At 34.6% G+C, this 23303-nt stretch overlaps 4 protein-coding genes across 5 annotated transcripts; 2 read left to right on the top strand and 2 right to left on the bottom strand.

Moving 5' to 3' along the window:
- Window positions 1-323: 323 nt before the first annotated feature.
- Window positions 324-6739, top strand: LOC145753944 (uncharacterized). Its single transcript, XM_082570490.1, has 4 exons — window positions 324-477; window positions 553-717; window positions 5055-5102; window positions 5663-6739. The coding sequence occupies exons 1-4, from the start codon at window positions 387-389 to the stop codon at window positions 6478-6480; spliced, it is 1122 nt and encodes a 373-aa protein (XP_082426616.1). The 5' UTR covers window positions 324-386; the 3' UTR covers window positions 6481-6739.
- Window positions 6238-14315, bottom strand: LOC145753942 (superkiller complex protein 3-like). The gene is made up of 14 exons (XM_082570489.1): window positions 14218-14315; window positions 13133-13380; window positions 12604-12814; window positions 12047-12257; window positions 11409-11646; window positions 10896-11073; window positions 10394-10558; window positions 9717-9872; window positions 9147-9318; window positions 8628-8796; window positions 8011-8146; window positions 7678-7797; window positions 6863-6910; window positions 6238-6352 (listed from the first exon to the last, which is right to left on the bottom strand). The coding sequence occupies exons 1-12, from the start codon at window positions 14224-14226 to the stop codon at window positions 7780-7782; spliced, it is 1911 nt and encodes a 636-aa protein (XP_082426615.1). The 5' UTR covers window positions 14227-14315; the 3' UTR covers window positions 6238-6352; window positions 6863-6910; window positions 7678-7779.
- On the bottom strand, window positions 13899-15291 carry LOC145753945 (tRNA N6-adenosine threonylcarbamoyltransferase-like). The gene has a single exon (XM_082570491.1). The coding sequence runs from the start codon at window positions 15267-15269 to the stop codon at window positions 14247-14249; it is 1023 nt and encodes a 340-aa protein (XP_082426617.1). The 5' UTR covers window positions 15270-15291; the 3' UTR covers window positions 13899-14246.
- A 969-nt stretch (window positions 15292-16260) lies between these two features.
- LOC145752656 (uncharacterized) lies at window positions 16261-22006 on the top strand. 2 transcript variants are annotated; one of them, XM_082568959.1, is made up of 6 exons: window positions 16261-16403; window positions 16479-16634; window positions 19694-19777; window positions 19853-19960; window positions 20324-20371; window positions 20925-22006. In XM_082568959.1, the coding sequence occupies exons 1-6, from the start codon at window positions 16313-16315 to the stop codon at window positions 21743-21745; spliced, it is 1308 nt and encodes a 435-aa protein (XP_082425085.1). In that variant the 5' UTR covers window positions 16261-16312; the 3' UTR covers window positions 21746-22006. The 2 variants fall into 2 exon arrangements, with proteins under 2 accessions (XP_082425085.1, XP_082425086.1); XM_082568960.1 differs by lacking the exons at window positions 19694-19777; window positions 19853-19960.
- Window positions 22007-23303: the final 1297 nt, after the last annotated feature.

Here is a 23303-nt window from a genome sequence, read left to right as displayed (position 1 = left end):
CCACATCAAGAATAACGATAAATACAAAAAAAAATGTTTAAAGCGCCAACTGAATATTTGTTGGCAGGTACCGACAAGCTTTCAATATATACAATAAGGCTCAGATGGCTGAAAGGAACGAGAATAAACGATTATATTCAGTCTACGGAACTTTCTTAAACAACACTGGTGCGTTGTTCGACCGCTAATTACAAAAGAAAGAAGCAGTTTCGAATTACACCAATAACAACCCTAGCATTGAAACAGAGAGGTAACTAGGGAAACGATATCGCTATATTATAAGGCCGGTGCCTTGGTGATGAATTCATTTTTGTTCGCGACAATCCAACGAAAAGCTAGCATCTGGTAATACTAAGCATATTTTTAAAGTTTTAACAAACTGCAAAATGGCGAATAACGACATTCAACCGATTAATGTTCAAGTTAACGTTTATAAACAAGATAACAGAGAGATAGGAATGCAAGTAGAACATGCAGGTAACTTTAAACTTTAACTTAATTTGTGTAAGCAACATTTAAACTTAAAATTAATATTTGACAATATTGTTGCAGACCAAGTTACCCACTATACAATTCCACAAGAAAATGCTAGAAATGAAGAAAATGCGGGTAATATTGGAACAGATAACGTGACCGATTCGCAAACAACTGAGGCAGAATTATCGTCGTCTATGTCACATTTAAGCACAACTGCAACCCAACCAAAACAACAATTTGGTAAGTTACCCCGATATAAAAATAAATTCACAAAGTTTTCAGTTTTAAATACACTAACATTTAATAAAAAACAAATATAAAAAAACTATGAAAAATAATGCGACTCAAGCCGATCGGCAGCGTGGTGTAGTGGTAAGAACGCTTGCTACACCACATATGGGGTCGTGGGTTCAATCCCCACTGATCTCATGGTGTAGCGCCCTTGAGTAATGCGCTATAAACCGGTCTTACTAAAATACGCCCGGGGGACCCGGGGTATGTGCGGAAATCGCGGGGTGAGTCCAAGAGCTTCGGTGGTATTTATTTAAGTCCCATGGTGTTTATATGAGGCCCGGGCTATTAATATAAGTCCAGATCGGTTTATACGAGTTTTTATGAGGCCCGGAAGTGTTTAAATAAGGCCCGAGGTTTTTATACAAATTTTTATGGGGCCCAGGGTGTTAAAAAGTTGCGCTGGGTCTTTTATACAAGACCCGAGGCGATTTATCAAGTTTATATAAGGTACGGGGTGTTTATATGATGCCCGGGGTGTTTTATACGAATTTTTATGAGGCCCGGGGTGTTAAAATAAGGGCAGGAGTGTTTTATACGAGTTTTTATGAGGCCCGGGGTGTTTAAATGAGGCCCGAGGTGTTTTATACGGATTTTTATGAGGCCCGGGTGTTAAAATGAGGCCCGGGGTGTTTTATACAAATTTAAATGAAGTCCGGGGTGTTTAAATAAAGCCCGAGGTGTTTAAATAAGGCCAGGGTGTTCAAATGATACCCGGGGTGTTTTATACGAATTTTTATGAGGCCCGGGGTGTTAAAATAAGGGCAGGGGTGTTTTATACGAGTTTTTATGATGCCCGGGGTGTTTAAATGAGGCCCGGGGTTTTTATACAAGTTTATATGAGGCCCGGGGTGTTTAAATAAGGCTTGGTGTGTTTTATACGAGTTTATATGATGCCCGGGGTGTTTTATACGAGTTTATATGAATCCCTGGATGTTAAAATAAGGTCAGGGGTGTTTTATACAAATTTATATGAGGTCCGGGGTGTTAAAATAAGGGCAGGGGTGTTTTATACAAACTTATATGAGGCCCGGGATGTTTTATACAAGTTTATATGATCCTGGGGTGTTCAAATGATTTCCGGGGTGTTTTATACGAATTTTTATGATGCCCGGGGTGTTAAAATAAGGGCAGGGGTGTTTTATACGAGTTTTTATGAGGTCCGGGGTGTTAAAATAAGGGCAGGGGTGTTTTATACAAATTTTTATGAGGCCCGGGGTGTTTAAATGATGCCCGGGGTGTTTTATACAAATTTTTATGAGGCCCGGGGTGTTTAAATGATGCCCGCGGTATTTATACGAATTTTTATGAGGCCCGGGGTGTTTAAATGATTCCCGGGGTGTTTTATACGAATTTTTATGAGGCCCGGGGTGTTTAAATGAAGCCCGGGGTGTTTTATACGAATTTTTATGATTCCCGGGGTGTTTAAATGAGGCCCAAATGAGGCCTAGTTTGTTTAAATAAGGCACGAGGTGTTTAAATAAAGCCCAGGGTGTTTAAATAAGTCCAGGGGTGTTTAACTAAGGCCCGGGGTTTTTAAATAAGTCTTCGGGTGTTTTATACGAGTTTTTATGAGGCCTGGGGTGTTTAAATGAGGCCCAAATGAGGTCTAGTGTGTTTAAATAAGGCACGGGGTGTTTAAATAAATCCCGGGGTGTTTGAATAATTCCCGGGGTGTTTAAATAAGTCCCGGGGTGTTTAAATAAGGCTTCGGGTGTTTTATACGAGTTTTTATGAGGCCCGCGGTGTTTAAATGATGCACGGGGTGTTTAAATAATGCTTGGGGTGTTTTATACGAGTCTTTTTGACGCCCGGGGTGTTTAAATGAGGCCGGGGGGGGGTGTTTAAATAAGGCTTGGGGTGTTTTATACAAGTTTTTATGAGGCCCGGGGTGTTCAAATGAGGCCCGGGGTGTTTTATACGATTTTTTATGATGCTCTGGCGTGTTTATATGAGGCCCGGGGTGTTTGAATAAATCCCGGGGTATTTTATACGAGTTTATATAATCCCCGGGGTGTTTTATACGAGTTTATATAATCCCCGGGGTGTTTTATACGAGTTTATATAATCCCCGGGGTGTTTTATACGAGTTTATATAATTCCCGGAGTGTTTTATACGAATTTTTATGAGGCCCGGGATATTTTATACAAATTTTTATGAGGCCCGGGGTGTTTTATACGAGTTTATAAATAATAAGGCCCGGTGTTTTGGCCAGGGCGGCCGGGGTTTTAAAATAAGGCCCGGTGTTTTATATAAGTTTATATAAAGGCCGCGTTTATATAAGGCTCTAGTTGTTTGTTTTAACATCGAAAAAAATTTCAATTTTCAATTTTTTTTGAATTAAATCGACCATCGAATTTTTTTTGGTCAACAAAACTTTATGCATAAAATATATAGGCATATTAAAAGCAACAAACTACCATATTTTCAATATTGTATAAAAATACCACAGAAAAAGAGTTAAACAATAGACCTGAAAAAAACTATTTTGGCAAGATTGTCGTTTTTCCGTTGCCACAACATTTTTGTGTCGTTTTTTTTTCTTCTTGTAACGTGTTCTGATTAAATCTCGCAATTATACAAACCTTATATGGCACACTTTACATGTAAAAACTACAATTCTACTTTTAATTAGCTGATAATTTTATTACGTGATTTATTGCTATACATGTGTTATTTGTCCAATTTCAGAATTTGACTGTAAATTTGATTTGCAAGCCTTTAAGTTGTGCCAATAATATTAGCGAAATATCACAAACATTTTGAAATCTTATTAAGATTTTTAAGTTTTTTTACAAATAGTGCAATACTTTGTGTTATAGGATGCTTTTTTTAATAAAGCAGGCCTCATATTAACACATCGGGCTTTATATAAAAACCCCGGGCTCCATATAAACACCCCGGGGCTCATATATACACCCAGGGCCTTATATATACACCTAGGACCTTATATAAACTTGTATAAAACACCCCGGGCATTATATAAACACCTCAGGCTTCATATAAACACCCAGGCATCATATAAGCACCCCGGGACCCATATAAACACTCCGGGCCTCATATATACACCCAGGGCCCCCGGGCTTTTTTTTTTATTTAAACACCCCGGGCTTTATTTAAACACCCCGGGCCTTATTTAAACACACTAGGCCTTATTTAAACACCCCGGGCCTTATTTAAACACCCGAAGCCTTATTTAAACACCCCGGGATTTATTTAAACACCCCGGGATTTATTTAAACACCCCGGGCCTTATTTAAACACACTAGGCCTCATTTGGGCCTCATACAAATACCTCGGGCCTTATATAAACACCTCAGGCTTCATATAAGCACCCCGGGCCCCATATAAACACTCCGGGCCTCATATATACACCCAGGGCCTTATATATACACCAAGGGCCTCATATAAACTGGTATAAAGCACCGGAGCCTCATTTAAACTTGTATAGAACACCTCGGGCCGCAGATAAACACCCCGGGCCTTATTTAAACACCCCGGGCCCCATATAAACTCGATAAAGCGACACGGACGTTGTATAAAAGACCCCTGGGCTAATTTAAACACCCCGAGACTTATAAAAACTCGTATAAATCACCATGGGCCTTATTTAAACACCCCAAGTCTCATAAAAATTTATATAAAAACCTCGGGCCTTATTTAAACACTTTTGGGTCTCATAAAAACTCGTATAAACCGATCTGGAATTATATTAATAGCCCGGGCCTTATATAAACACCATGGGACTTAAATAAATACCACCGAAGCTCTAGGACTCACCCCTTGCCTTCCGCACATACCCCGGGTCCCCCGGGCCTACCCCAGGCGTATTTTAGTACGACTCCTATAAACAGTATAAACTCCTGCTGAGCCAGCACTTAATCAGCAGCTTAATTATCGGGCAATTAGAATCTATAATATCCCAAACTACCACAGGAAACTCGAGACTAGGTCGAAGTAACTGATGTTACTCTATGTTTAGGTTGTGAATTCGATGTTCCCACATCGAGGATAAAGATATATACAAAAAAATTTATTGATTTTCACTCTATTTTTTTTTTAATATCTCCTTACACTAATACGTTTTTATAACTTATTATAGAGTGTATTATTTTATTCTATCAAAAACATTAGGCTAAAACAAAAATGGTGTAGCATTAATGTAAAAAAAACTAAACAACTTTTGATCTAACATCACATTACCTATCACCAATTTTTTACCTTATGACAGTCTAAGTTAGCTCACTAGCTCTACCGTGCGGATGTTAAATATGTTGTTTTTTAGGTGGATCTATCACGTCTCAAGAACTATTAGAAATCATCGACCGCGAAGGTAAGTTTTGTTGTTAAAAAAAACTTTAAAAAATATTAACTTAACAAAGTCCCTACATAACAAAAAAATAACCCAAATTTTAATCACATAAACGTAACAAGTCAGTTGTAATTCCGGTAGCGTGAACCGGCAGCGTGGTGTAGTGATGAGAACTCTTGCTACACTACCATGAGGTCGTCGGTTCAATCCCCACTGATCTCAAGCTGTAGCGCCCTTGAGTAAGGTGCTATAAACAGTATGAACTCCTGCTGAGCCAGCACTTAATCAGCAGCATAATTACCGGGCAATTATAGTCTCTATAATATCCCAAACTGCCACAGGCAACTCGAGACTGGGTCGGAGTAACTGATGTTACTCTATGTTTAAGTCGCGCATTCGACTTTCCCACATCGAGGATAAAGATATATATACAAAAAAAAAAAAATTCCATTATGACGCAATATATCATTTTTTTCAAAATGGCAACCTTGTACGGTTGCAAACTTTTTAATTTTTACAAATTCTAAGCCAATAATTTGCCAAAAAACTGATAACAAATTCCTAATATTTAATTCTGTTAGAAAATGTTTACAAATTACAAACTGAAAATAATTTCGACGCCATTTTCTCTGCAACAATGAAGCATTCTGAATACGACCTAGAAATACAAAACATCTCAAATCTTATACTTTCCTATGTTGCTTGTTTAAAAACCAAAAAGTATTATCGCGTTGCTCAGATCAGAGACAAAATAACTTTAATAATTCGAAACAAAACTAAGCTAACTGCATCAGAAGTCGACTCTGTAGCTAATGATCTTCGTACCCAGAAGAAATACCTGAAGTCCATTCTATTTAACTCGATCGCATTTTCCTTATTTAAGGATAATAACAACCCGGACAATTGTGTTAAGAATATGAAGTCGTGTGTTTATTGGATAAAGAATTCAGTTAAAGAAATGTTAAAAGAAGATCAAAACATGAAAAGTGTTGTACAGCATCACGTGATCCCACTCATGCATGAACTTAAATCGAGAGTGGAAAACTTACCTGGAGTAAACGCCGAACTAAAAGTTGTTCAACTGAGTAAATGTTTGAGTGATATCGGGAATTGCGAGGGGTTGGCAGATATCGACGACTTTCAAACATATACAGAGGGGCTCAGATTGATGAATACGATCGAGAATAAACAAAAATATGAAGTTTACGGAGTCCTCTTAAACAACATTGGTTGGTGGTATCATCGCAATTCTCAATACAGCAAAGCGGTTTCTAAATACACCGAGGCAATTAAAGCTTACAAACAAGTTACTGATTGGCCAAATGATGAAGTAAAACAAAGAAATATCAATTTCTCTGAAAATAATTTGAGAATCTGCAAGAAAAAGTTAAAAAAATAAAATTCCAATTAAATATAAAACCCAGCAAAATTCAACAAATTAGTTTTTTAAAACAACGCCAAATTATTTTAAATTTGTTACAAATCATGGTCCATACAAGTACAATACTAAAACCAAGTTTAACATATTGTTAAAAATCTTTTTGTTTAAATATTGTTTTGTTGTACATAACCATTAAGTATAATTGCTTGTTTAATTATTGTTTTAAAATATGAATTTATGTTGTTTTTATATCCATTAATATTTAGTGATTATTGCTTGCGCGTAGTTATGCTTGAATAAATTTAAAAAACGTTAAACTTTGTCCTCAATTGTTACAATCAAGAGTTAAACATTATTCAAAATTAAATTTAACAAAATCAAAATATACTTAAATATCGACCTTCAGATAACATTTGTCTGGCAAGCGAGCAATAACATTCACCCAAGCCTGTTAAAAACAATAGTTAAACTTTTTGAATAAACATTTTAATGTTAAGAACTTGGACTTGGCAAAAAGTTTATATGATAGCTCTGTACATGGTCTTTTATGCCTAAAACCATGACTTGATTCCTACAGCTAAAAGTTGCATCCTATTGGAAAAATACCAGAGGTCCAGGGTTTAAATTCCACTGCTAGCATGTTGTAGCATCCTTAGTAAGACCTGAGGTTCTGGGTTTAATTCTAACTGCTGGCATGTTGTAGCATCCTTAGTAAGACCTGAGGTTCTTGGTTTGATTCTAATTGCTGAGATGTTGTAGCATACTTAAGTAAGACCTGAGGTCCTGGGTTTGATTTCCACTGCTGACATGTTGTAGCATTCTTGGGTAGGATCTTATATTCTGGGTTAGATTCCAACTGATGGCATTTTATGGCACCCTTTAGTAAAACCGGAGGTTCTTGGTTTGGTTCCCATGTTGTAACATTGTTAGGTAAGACCTAAGATCTCGGGTTTGATTTCCATTGCGGGCATGTTGTAGTATTCTTAAGTAAGACCTGAGGTTCTTGGTTTGATTCCCACTGCTGGCATGTTGTACCATTGTTAGGTAAGACCTAAGATCTCGGGTTTGATTCCCACTGCTGGCATGTTGTAACACCCTTAAGTAAGACATGAGGTCACAAGTTTAGTTCCTGCTGCTGACATGTTATAGCAGCATTATTTAAAATATTGTAACACTTAATTTAAATATTACTTACAAATATAATGTTACATTTACCTTTTAATGCTGGAACATAATTTTCTTTAAATTTTAAAACTTCAAAATATTTTTCAATTGCTTCGTTGTGATATCCCAGTAGCCAGAAAATAAATTTAAAAGTTAAGTCAATTTAGTAGTCTAAAATTCACACAATAACCCATATTAATTCACAAAAATAGTAACTTTACAGCTTAAACATGGGATAATTCGATTTTACAACCTTATTTTAAGTAGGTACAAAATAGAAGCAGTGGGGATCAAACCCAAGACCCCACATAATAGGATCCAATGTTGTTTACAATTGTGCCCTCTACTGATTTATTATAAAACACATCTTAACCCCATAGTCACCTGTTTAATAGCTGCCATCTGGTACACAGTGTACACTGAAAAAGGATTAAGTTTGTGAGCTTGACTGAAAGACTTCCAAGCTGCAGTGTAACTTCCTTTGTTTAGATACCCTTCACCTAAGCATTCCCAGCATATACTATAACATTAAATATAATATTTATTTCCATATTATTTAAAAAAAAAATGTTTTATTGGGTGAATTACAACACGCATTTATTCGTTGTGACAATGTTTTTTTTATTTATTTTTTGGTATATAAATTTAACTTTGATGTGGGAAGGTTGAATGCGCGACCTAAACATAGAGTAACATCAGTTACTCCGACCCAGTCTTAAGTTGCCTGTGGCAGTTTGGGATAATATAGATTATAATTGCCCGATAATTAAGTTGCTGATTAAGTGCTGACTCAGCAGGACTTCATATTGTTTATAGCACCTTACTCAAGGGCGGTACAGCATGAGAGCAGTGGGGATTGAACCATGACATAATGTGTGGTGTAGCAAGTGTTCTTACCCCTACGTTAAGATGTTACAACCAGCAACTTAAAAGCAGCCAAAAACATGAACAAAATATTAGATTTTAATCAAGTATTTAGTTTATTATTTATATCCACTTACTAATCACTGGCATCAGCTCTTAACGCTGCTTGAAAGCAAGTTATAGCTCTCGTTGTTTCTTTAGTTTTTAACCGACATAATCCTAATCTTAACCAGGCCCATTTTTGTCCACCAGGGGCACTAGAGTTCGTGATTTTTTCGTACAATAGAATAGCAGAATCAAAATTACCTAAAATTTAAAAAACAAATTTGAATTGTAAATCATTAAAAAAAATTTTAGGATTAATTTTTTTTCACATTTATTTATTCTTGATGTGGGAAGATCAACTTCACAACTTTAACGTAAAGTAACATCAGTTACCTCAACCCAGTCTCCTGTTGACTTTGGCAGTTTGGGATATTATTGATTATAAATGCCCGATAATTAAGCTGCTGATTAAGCGTTGGCTCAGCAGGATTTCACACCGTTTATAGCGCCTTAATGAAGGGCGCTACAGCATGAGAGTAATGGGGATCAAACCAACGACCTCATGTAGTAAAACCAAGTGTTCTGACAAATACACTCATTATTGATCAAACCTTCATTGGTAAGCAGATCAGCTAATGCTGCTCCAGCTTGATCATTAAATGGATCCAAATCCAAACATTTCTGATAACATTTCTTGGCCCTCAACAAATCTTTACTAATATCTCTGTAGTAGTGAGCAATGTACAAGAAACATTCAGCATTGTATGGCTCCAACTTGGCTGCCTAAAAATAAACTGGGTTAATACAAATCAATAGCCAGCCATTCGATCAGCATTTTAATTGTCATAATATGGTTACAACTCTCAACTAATATTTGCTTGATAATTTACCCTCACACCACAAATAGCAGTTTTATTTTTTTGTAAGCCTGTAAATTGGACATATTATCCACTAAGCTCCATTATATAGAGATGGTGTGATATGTTTTACTACTAATTTACTGTAATAGAATAAGTGTAACTGCTACTTATTATTTTTCAAATATTTAGAAAGTCAGTCTTCCCATATCAATTTAAATTCATAAAAAAAGAGAAAAATAGACAATATCCTAAGGTCAATGATACTTTAAACCTGAAACAATTAAATTAAGATGAACTAAATGAAATTTAAACAAATCCAACCTTTAAAAAAGTGGCCAGACATTTTGATTTATCTTTTCTGTACGCTTCATCTTTTTTCCACATTATTTTGGCTAAATAAAAATGGGAATTAAAACAGTTCGGATTTTCCTGGCAAAGTGTTATCAGTTCAGTAATAACTTCAACTTGGTCATTTTTCTAGAAATAAATATAATGATAAAAATTATAAATGTACAGGTAAACAATGTCATAAATTTTCGTTACCCTGACCCAGTCTCGAGTTGCCTATGCCAGTTTCAATTTTATAATTTATTTTGTATATTTCTTTATCCTCGATGTGAAAAAGTCTAATGCGCGACCTAAACATAGAGTAACATAAGTTACTCCGACCCAATCTTAAGTTGACTTTGCCAGTTTGGAATTTTATAGATTAAAGTTGCCCGATAATTAAGCTGCTGATTAAGTGCTGGCTCAGCAGGAGTTCATATTGTTTATAGCGCCTTACTTAAGGGCGCTACAGCAAGAGAGCGGTGGGGATCGATCCCAGAACCTCATCGAGTGTAGGAAGTGTTCTAACAACTATGACACCATACTGCCCGAGCAATTAAACTTATATATATACAAACTTTACAACCACAACTTGTTTTAAGCTCATGTATATATTAATTGCCGAATTATGTCATTTATATAATTTGTATATTCAGTACAAAAATATTTACCAAGAAATGTAGATAAGTTGTTAAACTTTCTATAACTGGATTGTTGTCCATTAAACGTTGTCCAATTTCTAAATATTTCGCTGCTTCTTTCAATTTGTTTAAACTTATCATTAATCTTGAGATCCCAATAAGAGATGGAATACAATTGGGTTCAGCAGCTATCAACTAATAAAATATATTTTAATATATTTAGATATCAAAAATTTAAAATCAATTTTGATTGACGGAAATGTTAAAATACACTAGATTAAGAAGAAGCCATGAGTGCCATAAGAGGCGCTAAAAACAGTATAAATTTTTGCTGAGCCAGCACTTAATCAGCAGTTTAGTTATAGGGCAATTATAATTAATAATATCCCAAACTGCCACAGGCAACTCGAGACTGGGTCGAAGTAACAATTGTTACTCTATGTTTAAGTCACGCATTCGACTTCTTTCCCACATCGAGGTTAAATAAATATACAAAAAAAATTGTTTAAGTGAAACTAAACCAAAAACTTACTTTCTCATAGACATCGATGGCCGATGTTTTAGTTGAAAGATTATGGGAATTACTGAGTGCTTCAGCCTCACATTTCATTATTTCAATTTTAATTTCAGATATCTTTGAAATCTTAACCAACCAAGTTATATTAGTTACCTTATTTTCTTCAACAGATTTGCATAACTGTAATGCTAACCTAAAAAAATAATTTAAATTGAATTTTTAGTCAATTTTTAAAAGTCAGCAGCGTGGTGTAGTGGTTAGAACACTTGGCTTTACTACATAAGGTCATAGGTACGATCCACAAAGCTCTTATGCTATAGCGCCCTTATATAAGGCGCTATAAAGGGGCCGCCCTTTTAAAAGGGGTAATAAATGTTATTCCAAACCACCTTAGTCAACTTGAGACTGGGTCAGGGTAACAAATGTTACTCTATGCTTAGGTTGAAAATTTAGTCTACCAACATTAAGTATAGAAACAAAAATGAATTTGAAACGTCAAAATGGCCAAAAACAAAAAACAAATTCTACCTTGTTTTGTCCTGTGCTGTAAAGTATTGATGAAGGTAAATATATCCCTTATTCAACCAAGTATAAGCTGGCAAAAAATCAGAACAAACTTCCAACCCTTTCTCCAATAACTCAACTATTTGTTGGTAACTTTGTTTCCCCTTTTTATAGAAGTTATAAGCAGTTAATATATCCTTGTATTGACCATTATAATTGGAGATATGTTGGTTGTAGGTGTCCAATGATATATCAAGATTATCTGAAAATAAAATGTAAAACATTTTACATAAATTATTTTTATATTGTTAAAAACATAGTAGTTAGAACACTTGCTACACCACAATGAGGTCGTGAGTTCGATCCCCACTGATGTCATGCTGTAGTACACATAAGTAAGGCGCTATAAACAGTACAAACTCCTGCTAAGCCAACACTTAATCAGCAGCTTAATTATCGGGTAACTATAATCTATAATATCCCAAACTGCTAAAGGCAACTTGGGACTGGGTTGGGGTGGTTGATGTTACCCTATGTTTAGGTCGTAAAATCAGCCTTCCCACAATGAGGATAAATTAATACAAAAAAACTCTAGACTGGTGGTGTAAGTAAATAATATTCAGGCATTAAAATTAACCATATAAGAATAAATAAAAATTTACCAAATCCATTCTGCAGTTGAATCTGAACTAAGATACCCATCGCAAATTGGGAATTAGATTTTAACATTTCTTGGGAAGTTTCAACCAAATCTTTAACAAAACTATCAGGAAATATCCTGGGTGAAGTTAACAGAGCTGATCTTAAAGCATTTTCTTTGTCCAATATTTGTATGTCTGGTAGATCACAATATTGAACAACTGATTGAAAAATCTGTAAATAAAATAATTGTATTAAATTTAAGGTTATACTGATATAATATACAGGTTTGAATTTTATTTTTAACAAAATTACATTAATTAAAAAATTTATGGAATCATTATTTTTAAAAAAAATTTTTAAAAAATGATTATTTTTAAATCATCTAGATATAAAACAAAGCTCAGTGAACGATATATTTGTATGTTTAGTTTATAGGTCTACAAAATAAATAAAACTGCCATTTGTGGTGCAGTAAAAATTAGTTAAGAGTTGTGACCATATTATGACAATTAAAATGCTGACCATTGGCTATGAACTAAAATATACTAAAATAATAAATGTTAATAATAAAACTTACAAACTGAAAATATTCTTTTAGCTCCAAACCATGATTTTTACATGCTACAATAACATCAATGACAGATTTTAAAAATGTTTCATTATTTTCACATGATTTAACTATTTCAGAATTTTCTTGTAATATTTTGATTGCTTCTTTATAGTTTTCAACTTGGCAATAACTTTTTGAAAGAATTGTGATAATATCAAGAATTTTGTCCGCATTTGATCTGCAAAAAAAATACATTTTTAAAACTAAATTAATATCCTTAGGTTTAAAAAAGGGAATAAATTAAAAAAAAATTTAAGTTTAAAAAAATATAAAAAATTATATCGTAGTGAAGTGGTTATAACCTTTATTACACTAAATGAGGTCCTGGGTTCGATCCCCACTGCTCTCATGCCGCAAACTCTTAATTAGCAGTTTAATTATCAGACAAATATAATATATAATATCTCAAACTGTTGTAGTCAACTTGAGACTGGGTCGGAATAACGGTTGTTATTCTATGTTTAGGGCGACAATTAAACAAAACATAAAACCTTACTTATCAGTTAACCGCATCAGATTTTCATAAGCAAAAATCTTGTCTTTAATATTTTCTTTCGTTAAATTCCCCTTCCAATGTTTTGTAAACAGGCTTCCCAATCCATGGTAAGCTAACACTTCATCAGGTGATAACTTAATAGCAGAGTGGTAAGACTCAAGTGAGTTTTTGAGTTGAGATAACTCAGCATAACTTAAGCCAAGGAAAACATGAGCATTGTAGTTGTGGGGGTCGCTGTCTAAAACCTCCTGGATTAAGAACAAAAAACAAAGTTAATTTTTAGGTTTTGTCAATGTAGAATGTTAAAAGATTATTGGTTTTATAAAATCAATTCTTGTTATTAACAATGAATTTGACATAAAGCATTTAAATTATGTTATAAAATGAGTTTAACTACGCTTTAAAATAGGCTTTAATAAAATTTTTCTACTATTTTTGCCTACTTTTCAAAAAAATATACCAAAAAATGTTATTATTTTGATTCACCAATTTACAGCATTTGAGAACTGGTTTAAAACCTGTTTAAGCATTCATGTAAGAAGATTTAGTAAGGTCTTATTGGTTGTATAAAGTTATTATGATCAATATTAGTAAGTTTATAGTTTTTTGTTTAAAATTTAAAGGTTTTGTGATTTGTCATGATCTCATACCTTGTGTAAAAAGTTATATATATTTAGTTGTCGGCAAATTTAAAATAAACTTTCTAAAACAAATCAGCAATTATACCAGAAAGATTTCAACTTTCGTTTAATATCAGGACTTTAAAAATTGCTTATGCCCTAACTTTTCATTGTTAATTAAATATTTTGATACCATATTGCAGGCTAGTCAACTTAGCAATTGTTAGATTTACAATTATCAAGAAAGCGCTGACATAGAAGCAGTGGGAATTAAACCCAAGACCTTATGTAGTCAAGCTTTAAATCATTACCGAATGCTTGAAAATGATAGAAATGATTAATATTATTATTTATAACATCATTTAACATGGAACTTCTTGCATTTAAAAGGTTTAAAATTGTTGGTAGTATATCAAGAATGTTTATCATTATTAACTATGACATCACTACTTATGACATCATCACCTTTGACATCACTGTTATGACATCACCACTCAATCATCCCTCCAAGTCACTTCAACTTCATCAGTTCGAAACCTTTGCGTACACCAAGAATCTTCCAACAGAGTTTGCTTGTCAATTAAATTAAACCCAGATCTGAACATTTCCCAACCTGCCTGGGCTATCATTGCCCCGTTGTCAATACAAAACCTCATATCAGTGGCATACAACTTTGCCCCTCTCTCCTGGGTCATAACTTCCATCATTTCCTGAAGTCGCAAGTTACAACCCACCCCTCCTACTATTAAAACTTCTTCAGACCCACAATGTGACATCGCTCGTTCGGTAATTTCAACCAGCATAGCAAAGAGGGTTTCTTGTAGAGAATAACATAAATCTTCAGGTGAATATTCGTGTTTTTTGCTCCGAACTAAATCCTCAATAAACGAAAGAATCCCTGAAAACGACACGTCCATACCTTTTACTGTATAGGGTAGTGCGATATACTTGCTCCCTTTCTTAGCAGTTTGTTCGATATTAAACCCAGGACTTGGGTCATTTGAAATGTGAAGAATTCTCGCAAAGCGATCGAGACAGTTACCGACAGCAATATCAATCGTTTCACCAAATATTCGATACCTGTTCTCAGAATAAGCTATCACCTGAGTATTACCCCCAGACACATACAACACAGTTGGGTTATGTGACCCCGTAATCAACCTTCCCATTTCTATATGGGCAATACAATGGTTAACCCCAATTAAAGGTTTATTCCATATTTGTGCCAGAGTCCTTGCTACCACTGCTACTGACACTAAAGGAGCTCCCATCCCAGGACCTTTAGTGTACGCAATACAATCAATATCCTTGTAAGTTAACTTTGCTTCGTCCAGAGCTTGTTTAAGAATCGTTAGAATCCATTTTCGATGATGTTCTGCTGTTTCGCGCGGTAAAAACCCCTCGCCAGGCGGTGTGACGTAGGTATGCCGTGGATTCGATAACACCTCCCCGTCTCTAATTATCCCGATCCCTAATTTATTAGCACTCCCTTCAAATCCTATCACAGTCAACGTCATAGTTTGTGATTAAATAACTTTATTAAAAAAATACAAAGTTGTTAAAAACGCAAACATGATGTAAGACGGGAAATCCCCTAAAAATCTCAGTTATTTTTTTAAATTTATCCTCAAAGTTTATACTCAAGCATTATTTCAACCAATACAAAACTGATGACGAAATTGAATCTATATTACATGTTTAATTTTATAAAAACTAAATCTAAACTAATTTATTAAAATTAAGCATGAAAAGTTACGTAAAACTTCGCGTAATTTCATTTTACGTACACTTAAATGGGAAGGAGAAAACTCATATAACGTAAACGCGTAGCTTTTTATCATTGACGTAAAAAAGACCTTAACATACAATAACATTAGTTACCTCGTCCTAGTGGCAGTGATGGAATATCAAAGATTATAATTGCTGCTAATTATGTGTTGGCTCAGCAGGAGTTTATAATACACATGAGGTCGTGGGTTCAATCCCCACTGATCTCATGCTGTAGCGCCCTTGAGTAAGGCGCTATAAACGGGACAAACTGCTGCTGAGCCAGCACTTAATCAGCAGCAAGGTTATCAGGCAATTATAATCTATAATATTCCAAACTGCCACAGGCAACTCGAGACTGGGTCGGGGTAACTGATGTTACGCTATGTTAAAGTCGCGCATTCGACTTTCCCACATCAGGAATAAAGATATATACAAAAAAATGTTTAAAGCGCCAGCTGAATATTTGTTGGCAGGTACCGACAAGCTTTCAATATATACAATGAGGCTCAGATGGCTGAAAGGAACGAGAATAAACGATTATATTCAGTCTACGGAACTCTCTTAAACAACATTGGTGCGTTGTTCGACCGCTAATTACAAAAGAAAGAAGCAGTTTCGAATTACACCAATAACAACCCGAGCATTGAAACAGAGGTAACTAGGGAAACGATATCGCTATATTGTAAGGACGGTGCCTTGGTGATGAATTCATTTTTGTTCGTGACAATCCAACGAAAAGCTAGCATCTGGTAATACTAAGCATATTTTTAAAGTTTTAACAAACTGCAAAATGGCGAATAACGACATTCAACCGATTAATGTTCAAGTTAACGTTCATAAACAAGATAACAGAGAGATAGGAATGCAAGTAGAACATGCAGGTTAGTTTAAACTTAACTTAATTTGTGTAAGCAACATTTAAAACTTAAAATAAATATTTGACAATATTGTTGCAGACCAAGTTATCCACTATACAGTTCCACAAGAAAATGCAAGAAATGCGGGTAATATTGGGGCAGACAATGTGACTGATTCGCAAACAACTGAGGCAGAATTATCGTCGTCTATGTCACATTTAAGCACAACTCCAACCCAACCAAAACAACAAAATGGTAAGTTACCCAGATATAAAAATAGATTTACAAAGTTTTCAGTTTTAAATACACCAACATTTAATAAAAAACAAATATAAAAAAACTATGAAAAATAGTGCGACTCAAGCTGACCGGCAGCGTGGTGTAGTGGTAAGAACGCTTGCTACACCACATATGGGTTCAATCCCCACTGACCTCATGGTGTAGCGCCCTTGAGTAAGGCGTTTTAACCGGTCTTACTAAAATACGCCCGGGAGGCCCGGGGTATGCGAGGGAATCCCGGGGTGAGTCCAAGAGCTTCGGTGGTATTTATTTAAGTCCCATGGTGTTTATATGAGGCCCGGGCTATTAATATAAGTCCAGATCGGTTTATACGAGTTTTTATGAGGCCCAAGAGTGTTTAAATAAGGCCCGAGGTTTTTATACAAATTTTTATGGGGCCCAGGGTGTTAAAAAGTGGCGCTGGGTATTTTATACAAGGCCCGAGGCGTTTTATCAAGTTTATATAAGGTACGGGGTGTTTATATGAGACCCGGGGTGTTTATATGGGGCTCGAGGTGTTTTATACGAGTTTAAATGAGTCGCGGGTTGTTTTATACAAGTTTATTTGAGGCCCGGGGTGTATATATGAGGCCCGGGGTATTTGTATGAGGCCCAAATGAGGCCTAGCGTTTTTAAATAAGGCCCGGGGTGTTTAAATAAATCCAGGGGTGTTTAAATAAAGCCCGGGGTGTTTAAATAAGTCCCGGGGTGTTTAAATAAGGCTCGGTGTGTTTTATACGAGTTTTTATGATGCTCGGGGTGTTTATATGAGGCCCGGGATGTTTATATGAGGCCCGGGGTGTATATATGAGGCCCGGGGTATTTGTATGAGGCCCAAATGAAGCCTAGTGTGTTTAAACAAGGCCCAGGGTGTTTAAATAAGGCCCGGGGTGTTTAATTGAGGCCCGGGGTGTTTAAATAAGGCTTGGTGTGCTTTATACGAGTTTTTATGATGCCCGGGGTGTATATATGAAGCCCGGGGTGTATATATGAGGCCCGGGGTATTTGTATGAGGCCCAAATGAGGCCTAGTGTGTTTAAATAAGGCCCGGGGTGTTTAAATAAAGCCCGAGGTGTTTAAATAAGGCCAGGGTGTTCAAATGATTCCCGGGGTGTTTTATACGAATTTTTATGAAGCCCAGGGTGTTAAAATAAGGGCAGGGATGTTTTATACGAATTTTTATGAGGCCCGGGGTGTTTAAATGAGTCCCGAGGTGTTTTATACGAATTTTTATGAGTCCCGGGGTGTTTTATAAGAATTTTCATGAGGCCCGGGGTGTTTAAATGAGGCCCGGGTGTTTAAATAAGGCTTGGGGTGTTTTATACGAGTTTTTATGATGCTCTGGCGTGTTTATATGAGGCCCGGGGTGTTTGAATAAAGCCCGGGGTATTTTATACGAGTTTATATAATCCCCAGGGTGTTTTATACGAGTTTATATGAGGCCCGGGTTGTTTTATCGAGTCTATTTAGGCCCAAGGTTGACATGGCGGCCGGGGTTTTAAAATAAGGCCCGGTGTTTTATATAAGTTTATATAAAGGCCGCGTTTATATAAGGCTCTAGTTGTTTGTTTTAACATCGAAAAAAATTTCAATTTTCAATTTTTTTTGAATTAAATCGACCATCAAATTTTTTTTGGTCAACAAAACTTTATGCATAAAATATATAGGCTATTAAAAGCAACAAATTACCATATTTTCAATATTGTATTAAAAAAAACACAGAAAAAGAGTTAAACAATAGACCTGAAAAAAACTATTTTGGCAAGATTGTCGTTTTTCCGTTGCCACAACATTTTTGTGTCGTTTTTTTTTCTTCTTGTAACGTGTTCTGATTAAATCTCGCAATAATACAAACCTTATATGGCACACTTTAAATGTAAAAACTACAATTCTACTTTTAATTAGCTGATAATTTTATTACGTGATTTATACATGTGTTATTTGTCCAATTTCAGAATTTGACTGTAAATTTGATTTGCAAGCCTTTAAGTTGTGCCAATAATATTAGCGATATATCACAGACATTTTGGAATCTTATTAAGATTTTTAAGTTTTTTTTACAAATAGTGCAATACTTTGTGTTATAGGATGCTTTTTTTTATAAAACAGGCCTCATATTAACACATCGGGCTTTATATAAAAACCCCGGGCCTCATATATACACCCAGGGTCTTATATAATCTAAAATAAATTACTAAAATTAAGCATGAAAAGTTGCGTAAAACTTCACGTAATTTCAGTTTACGTACACTTAAATGGGAAGGAGAAAACTCATATAACGTAAACGCGTAGCTTTTTATCATTGACGTAAAAAAGACCTTAACATACAATAACATTAGTTACCTCGTCCTAGTGGCAGTGATGGAATATTAAAGATTATAATTACTGCTGATTAAGTGTTGGCTCAGCAGGAGTTTATATTGCACATGAGGTCGTGGGTTCAATCCCCGCTTATCTAATGCTGTAGCGCCCTTGAGTAAGGCGCAATAAACGGGGCGAACTCCTGCTGAGCCAGCACTTAATCAGCAGCATAATTATCAGGCAATTGTAAACTATAATATCCCAAACTGCCACAGGCACCCCGAGACTGGGTCGGAGTAACTTATGTTACTCTATGTTTAAGTCGCGCATTCGACTTTTCCACATCGAGAATAAAGATATAGACGAATAAAAATGTTAAATGCGCCAACTGAGTAATTGTTGGCAGGTACCGACAAGTTTTCTATATAAACAATAAGGCTCAGATGGGTAAAAAAGAACAAGAATAAACGATAATACTTAGGTCATGGAACTCTCTTAAACAACATTGGTGCGTGGTTCGACCGCTAATTTCAAAAGGAGGAAGCGGTTTCGAATTACACCAATAACAACCCTAGCATTGAAACAGAGGGGTAACTAGGGAAACGATATTGCTATATTGTAAGGCCGGCGCCTTGGTGATGAATTCATTTTTGTTCGTGACAATCCAACGAAAAGCTAGCATCTAGTAATACTAAGCATATCTTTAAAGTTTTAACAATCTTCAAAAATGGCAGATAACGACTTTCCATCGATTAATGTCAACGTACATGTCCATACCCATGATAACAGAGAGATAGGAATGCAAGTAGAACATGCAGGTAACTTTAAACTTTAACTTAATTTGTGTAAGCAACATTTAAAACTTAAGTTAATATTTAACAATATTGTTGCAGACCAAGTTATCCACTATACAATTCCACAAAAAAATGCAAGAAATGAAGAAAATGCGGGTAATGCTGGAGCAGACAATGTGACCGATTCGCAAACAAAACAACAAATTGGTAAGTTACCCCGATATAAAAATAGATTTACAAAGTTTTTAGTTTTAAATGCACTAACATTTAATAAAAAAACAAATATAAAAAAACTATGAAAAAAATGCAACTCAAATTCTTGATTTTCACTCTAATTACTTTCAATATCTCCTTACACTAATAGGTTTTTATAACTTATTGGAAAGTGTGTATTATTTTATTCCATCGAAAACATTAGGCTGAATTAAAAATGGGGTAGCAATAATGTGAAAAAAAACTAAACAACTTTTGATCTAATGTCACATTACTTAACGCCTATTTTTTACCTTATGACAGTCTAAGTTAGCTCGCTAGCTCTACCGTGCGGATGTTAAATATTTGTTTTTTTAGGTGGATCTATCACGTCTCAAGAACTATTAGAAATCATCGACCACGAAGGTAAGTTTTATTGCTTAAAAAACTTTAAAAAATATCAACTTAACAAAGTCCCCTACATAACAAAAAAATAACCCAAATTTTAATCAAATAAACGTAACAAGTCAGTTGTAATTCCGGTAGCGTGAACCGGCAGCGTGGTGTAGTAATAAGAACTCTTGCTACACTACCATGAGGTCGTGGGTTCAATCCCCACTGATCTCAAGCTGTAGCGCCCTTGAGTAAGGCGCTATAAACGGTATAAACTCCTGCTGAGCCAGCACTTAATCAGCAGCATAATTACCGGGCAATTATAGTCTCTATAATATCCCAAACTGCCACAGGCAACTCGAGACTGGGTCGGAGTAACTGATGTTACTCTATGTTTAAGTCGCGCATTCGACTTTCCCACATCGAGGATAAAGATATATATACAAAAAAAAAAAAATTCCATTATGACGCAATATATCATTTTTTTAAAATGGCAACCTTGTAGCAAACTTTCAATTTTTACAAATTCTAAGCCAATAATTTGCCAAAAAACTAATAACAATTTCATAATATTTAATTCTGTTAGAAAATGTTCACAAATTACAAAATGAAAATAATTTTGACGCCATTTTATCTGCAAAAATGAAGCATTCTAAATACGACCCAGAAATACAAAACATCTCAAATCTTATACTTTCCTATGTTGCTTGTTTAAAAACCAAAAAGTATTATCGCGTTGCTGAGATCAGAGACAAAATAACTTTAATAATTCGAAACAAAACTCAGCTAACTGCATCAGAAGTCGACTCTGTAGCTAATGATCTTCGTACCCAGAAGAAATACCTGAAGTCCATTCTATTTAACTCGATCGCATTTTCCTTATTCGAGGATAATAACGACCCGGACATATATGTTAAGATTATGAGGTGGTGTGTTCGTGGAATTATTGTTTCAGTTCAAGAAATGTTAAAGGAAGATCAAAACATGAAAAGTGTTGTACAGGATCACGTGATCCCACTCATACATGAACTTAAATCGAGAGTGGAAAACTTACCTGGAGTAAATGCGGAACTGAAAGTAGTTAAACTGAGTGAATGTTTGTTAAGTATCGGATATTGCGAACAGTTGGCAGATATCGACAACTTTCAAACAAATACAGAGGGGCTCAGATTGATAAATACGATCGAGAATAAACAAAAATATCAAGTTTACGGACATCTCTTAAACAACATTGGTGGGTGGTATAAACGCAATTCTCGATACAGCGAAGCAGTTTCCAAGTTCACCGAGGCAATCGAAGCTTACAAACAAGCTACTGATTGGCCAAATGATGAACAAAAACAAAGAAATATCAAGAATGCTGAAAATGGATTGAGAATCTGCAAAGAAAAATTAAGCAAAAAATAAATTAAGCAAAAAATAAAATTCCATTTAAATACAAAACCCAGCAAATTCAACAAATCAGTTATTTTAAATAAAAAACGCCAAATTATTTTAAATTTGTTACAAATCATGGTCCATACAAGTACAATACTAAAACCAAGTTTAACATATTGTTAAACATCTTTTTGTTTAAATATTGTTTTGTTGTACATAACCATTAAATATAATTGCTTGTTTAATTATTGTTTTAAAATATGAATTTATGTTGTTTTGATATCCACTAATATTTAGTGATTATTGCTTGCGTGTAGTTATGCTTGAATAAATTTAAAAAATAAACTTTGTCCTCAATTGTTACAATCAAGAGTTAAACATTATTTAAAATTAAATTTAACAAAATCAAAATATAACTTAAGACAAATAAAAACTCGTTCTTATAAGAACTAAACTTTGTAACCTTATTCAACTTAACCTGTACCAAGATAAAGTTGAAATTTATAAAGTTTTGAAATTCATTTTAATCAAGAAACTAAGATATCCTCCAATATATTAAAAACAAATGTTAATATCACACAAACATATAACAATAGCCATTAACATGTTAATGGTTACAACATATAAATATTGCACATACTGTTTAATAATTTAATATCATTCACCAAAAAATAATTTAAGTTGATTAAATTTAGCCTTTTCTATATAGTTTAAGCTTACATGTAATACACACGACAAGCTTGCGCTGCGTTACGTAACTTAACGAGTTCTAGGGATTAACAAATACAAAATATCTAACAAAAGTATACCGCTTACGAAATCTTGCGTAAATTTCGCTTCGGCTACAAAACGAAATCTTACGTAACTTACGCAAACTTTCGTACGTGTGAACCACTCTGTTCATTTTAAATGGTTGCGAAATCTTACGTTACGTTACGCTGCGTACGTCGTTTAAAGGGGCCTTTAGTGTAAATAATAAATTTTTTCCTACCTTATTAGCAAATCTAATACAAAGCATCAAATGCTCTTTAAGAAATCCATCAATATTTACTTAAATTTGTACTTAATAACAAGCAAGCTAGATTACGCAAATAAAAAACTATATTAGAGCCAGAATATTGTTATGATACTTAAGACTACTATTATAACTAATTTGATATTATAAGAACATTTCTACATTAAAATATATATACTGTCTCCTTTTACATTTAATTTCTATCTGTATCTTAAAAGCCAAGAAAATTTTACATACCTATAATGTTAGCCTAGCATAAACAGCCAAGTTAAAAACGCTTACAAAACGTTTGCCTAAATTGGTTACACAACTCACGTTTAACATAGGCTTAAATATACTTGCCCGTAGAGCCATTTCTAGAACTCAACACAAAAAGGTATAAAATAACACAGCAATTTTAAATAAAAGTATAATGAACTTTCTATTAAATGGTTTGTTTATATGAAAATAATTTATTAAAATTAAGCATAAAAAGTGTCTTTAAAATCACGAAATACGATTTATTTATGAACTTAAATCGAGCGTAGAAAACTTACCTGGAGTAAACGCCGAATTTCAACTAAATATAGGGTT

The sequence above is a fragment of the Corella eumyota genome, chromosome 5, assembly GCF_963082875.1.
Source record: "Corella eumyota chromosome 5, kaCorEumy4.1, whole genome shotgun sequence".
In the NCBI taxonomy this organism is placed as follows: domain Eukaryota; kingdom Metazoa; phylum Chordata; class Ascidiacea; order Phlebobranchia; family Corellidae; genus Corella; species Corella eumyota.
Note: the sequence above shows the minus strand (reverse complement) of the source record. Positions and strands in the feature narration are given on the sequence as shown.

Excerpts from the sequence above, each read along its gene's own strand:
- LOC145753942 (XM_082570489.1), bottom strand. Across the intron at positions 12,258-12,603 it reads TAAAAGAATATTTTCAGTTT|ATTTTTCAATCAGTTGTTCA; the intron begins GTAAGTTTTATT and ends TTTTATTTACAG. Across the intron at positions 9,319-9,716 it reads GTCTGGCCACTTTTTTAAAG|GCAGCCAAGTTGGAGCCATA; the intron begins GTTGGATTTGTT and ends GTTTATTTTTAG.
- LOC145753944 (XM_082570490.1), top strand. The coding sequence starts at position 387 with ATGGCGAATAACGACATTCAACCGATTAATGTTCAAGTTAACGTTTAT. Across the intron at positions 478-552 it reads AATGCAAGTAGAACATGCAG|ACCAAGTTACCCACTATACA; the intron begins GTAACTTTAAAC and ends ATATTGTTGCAG. Across the intron at positions 718-5,054 it reads CCAACCAAAACAACAATTTG|GTGGATCTATCACGTCTCAA; the intron begins GTAAGTTACCCC and ends GTTGTTTTTTAG.
- LOC145752656 (XM_082568959.1), top strand. The coding sequence starts at position 16,313 with ATGGCGAATAACGACATTCAACCGATTAATGTTCAAGTTAACGTTCAT. Across the intron at positions 16,635-19,693 it reads CCAACCAAAACAACAAAATG|ATAACGACTTTCCATCGATT; the intron begins GTAAGTTACCCA and ends CAAAAATGGCAG. Across the intron at positions 19,778-19,852 it reads AATGCAAGTAGAACATGCAG|ACCAAGTTATCCACTATACA; the intron begins GTAACTTTAAAC and ends ATATTGTTGCAG.
- LOC145753945 (XM_082570491.1), bottom strand. The coding sequence starts at position 15,269 with ATGACGTTGACTGTGATAGGATTTGAAGGGAGTGCTAATAAATTAGGG.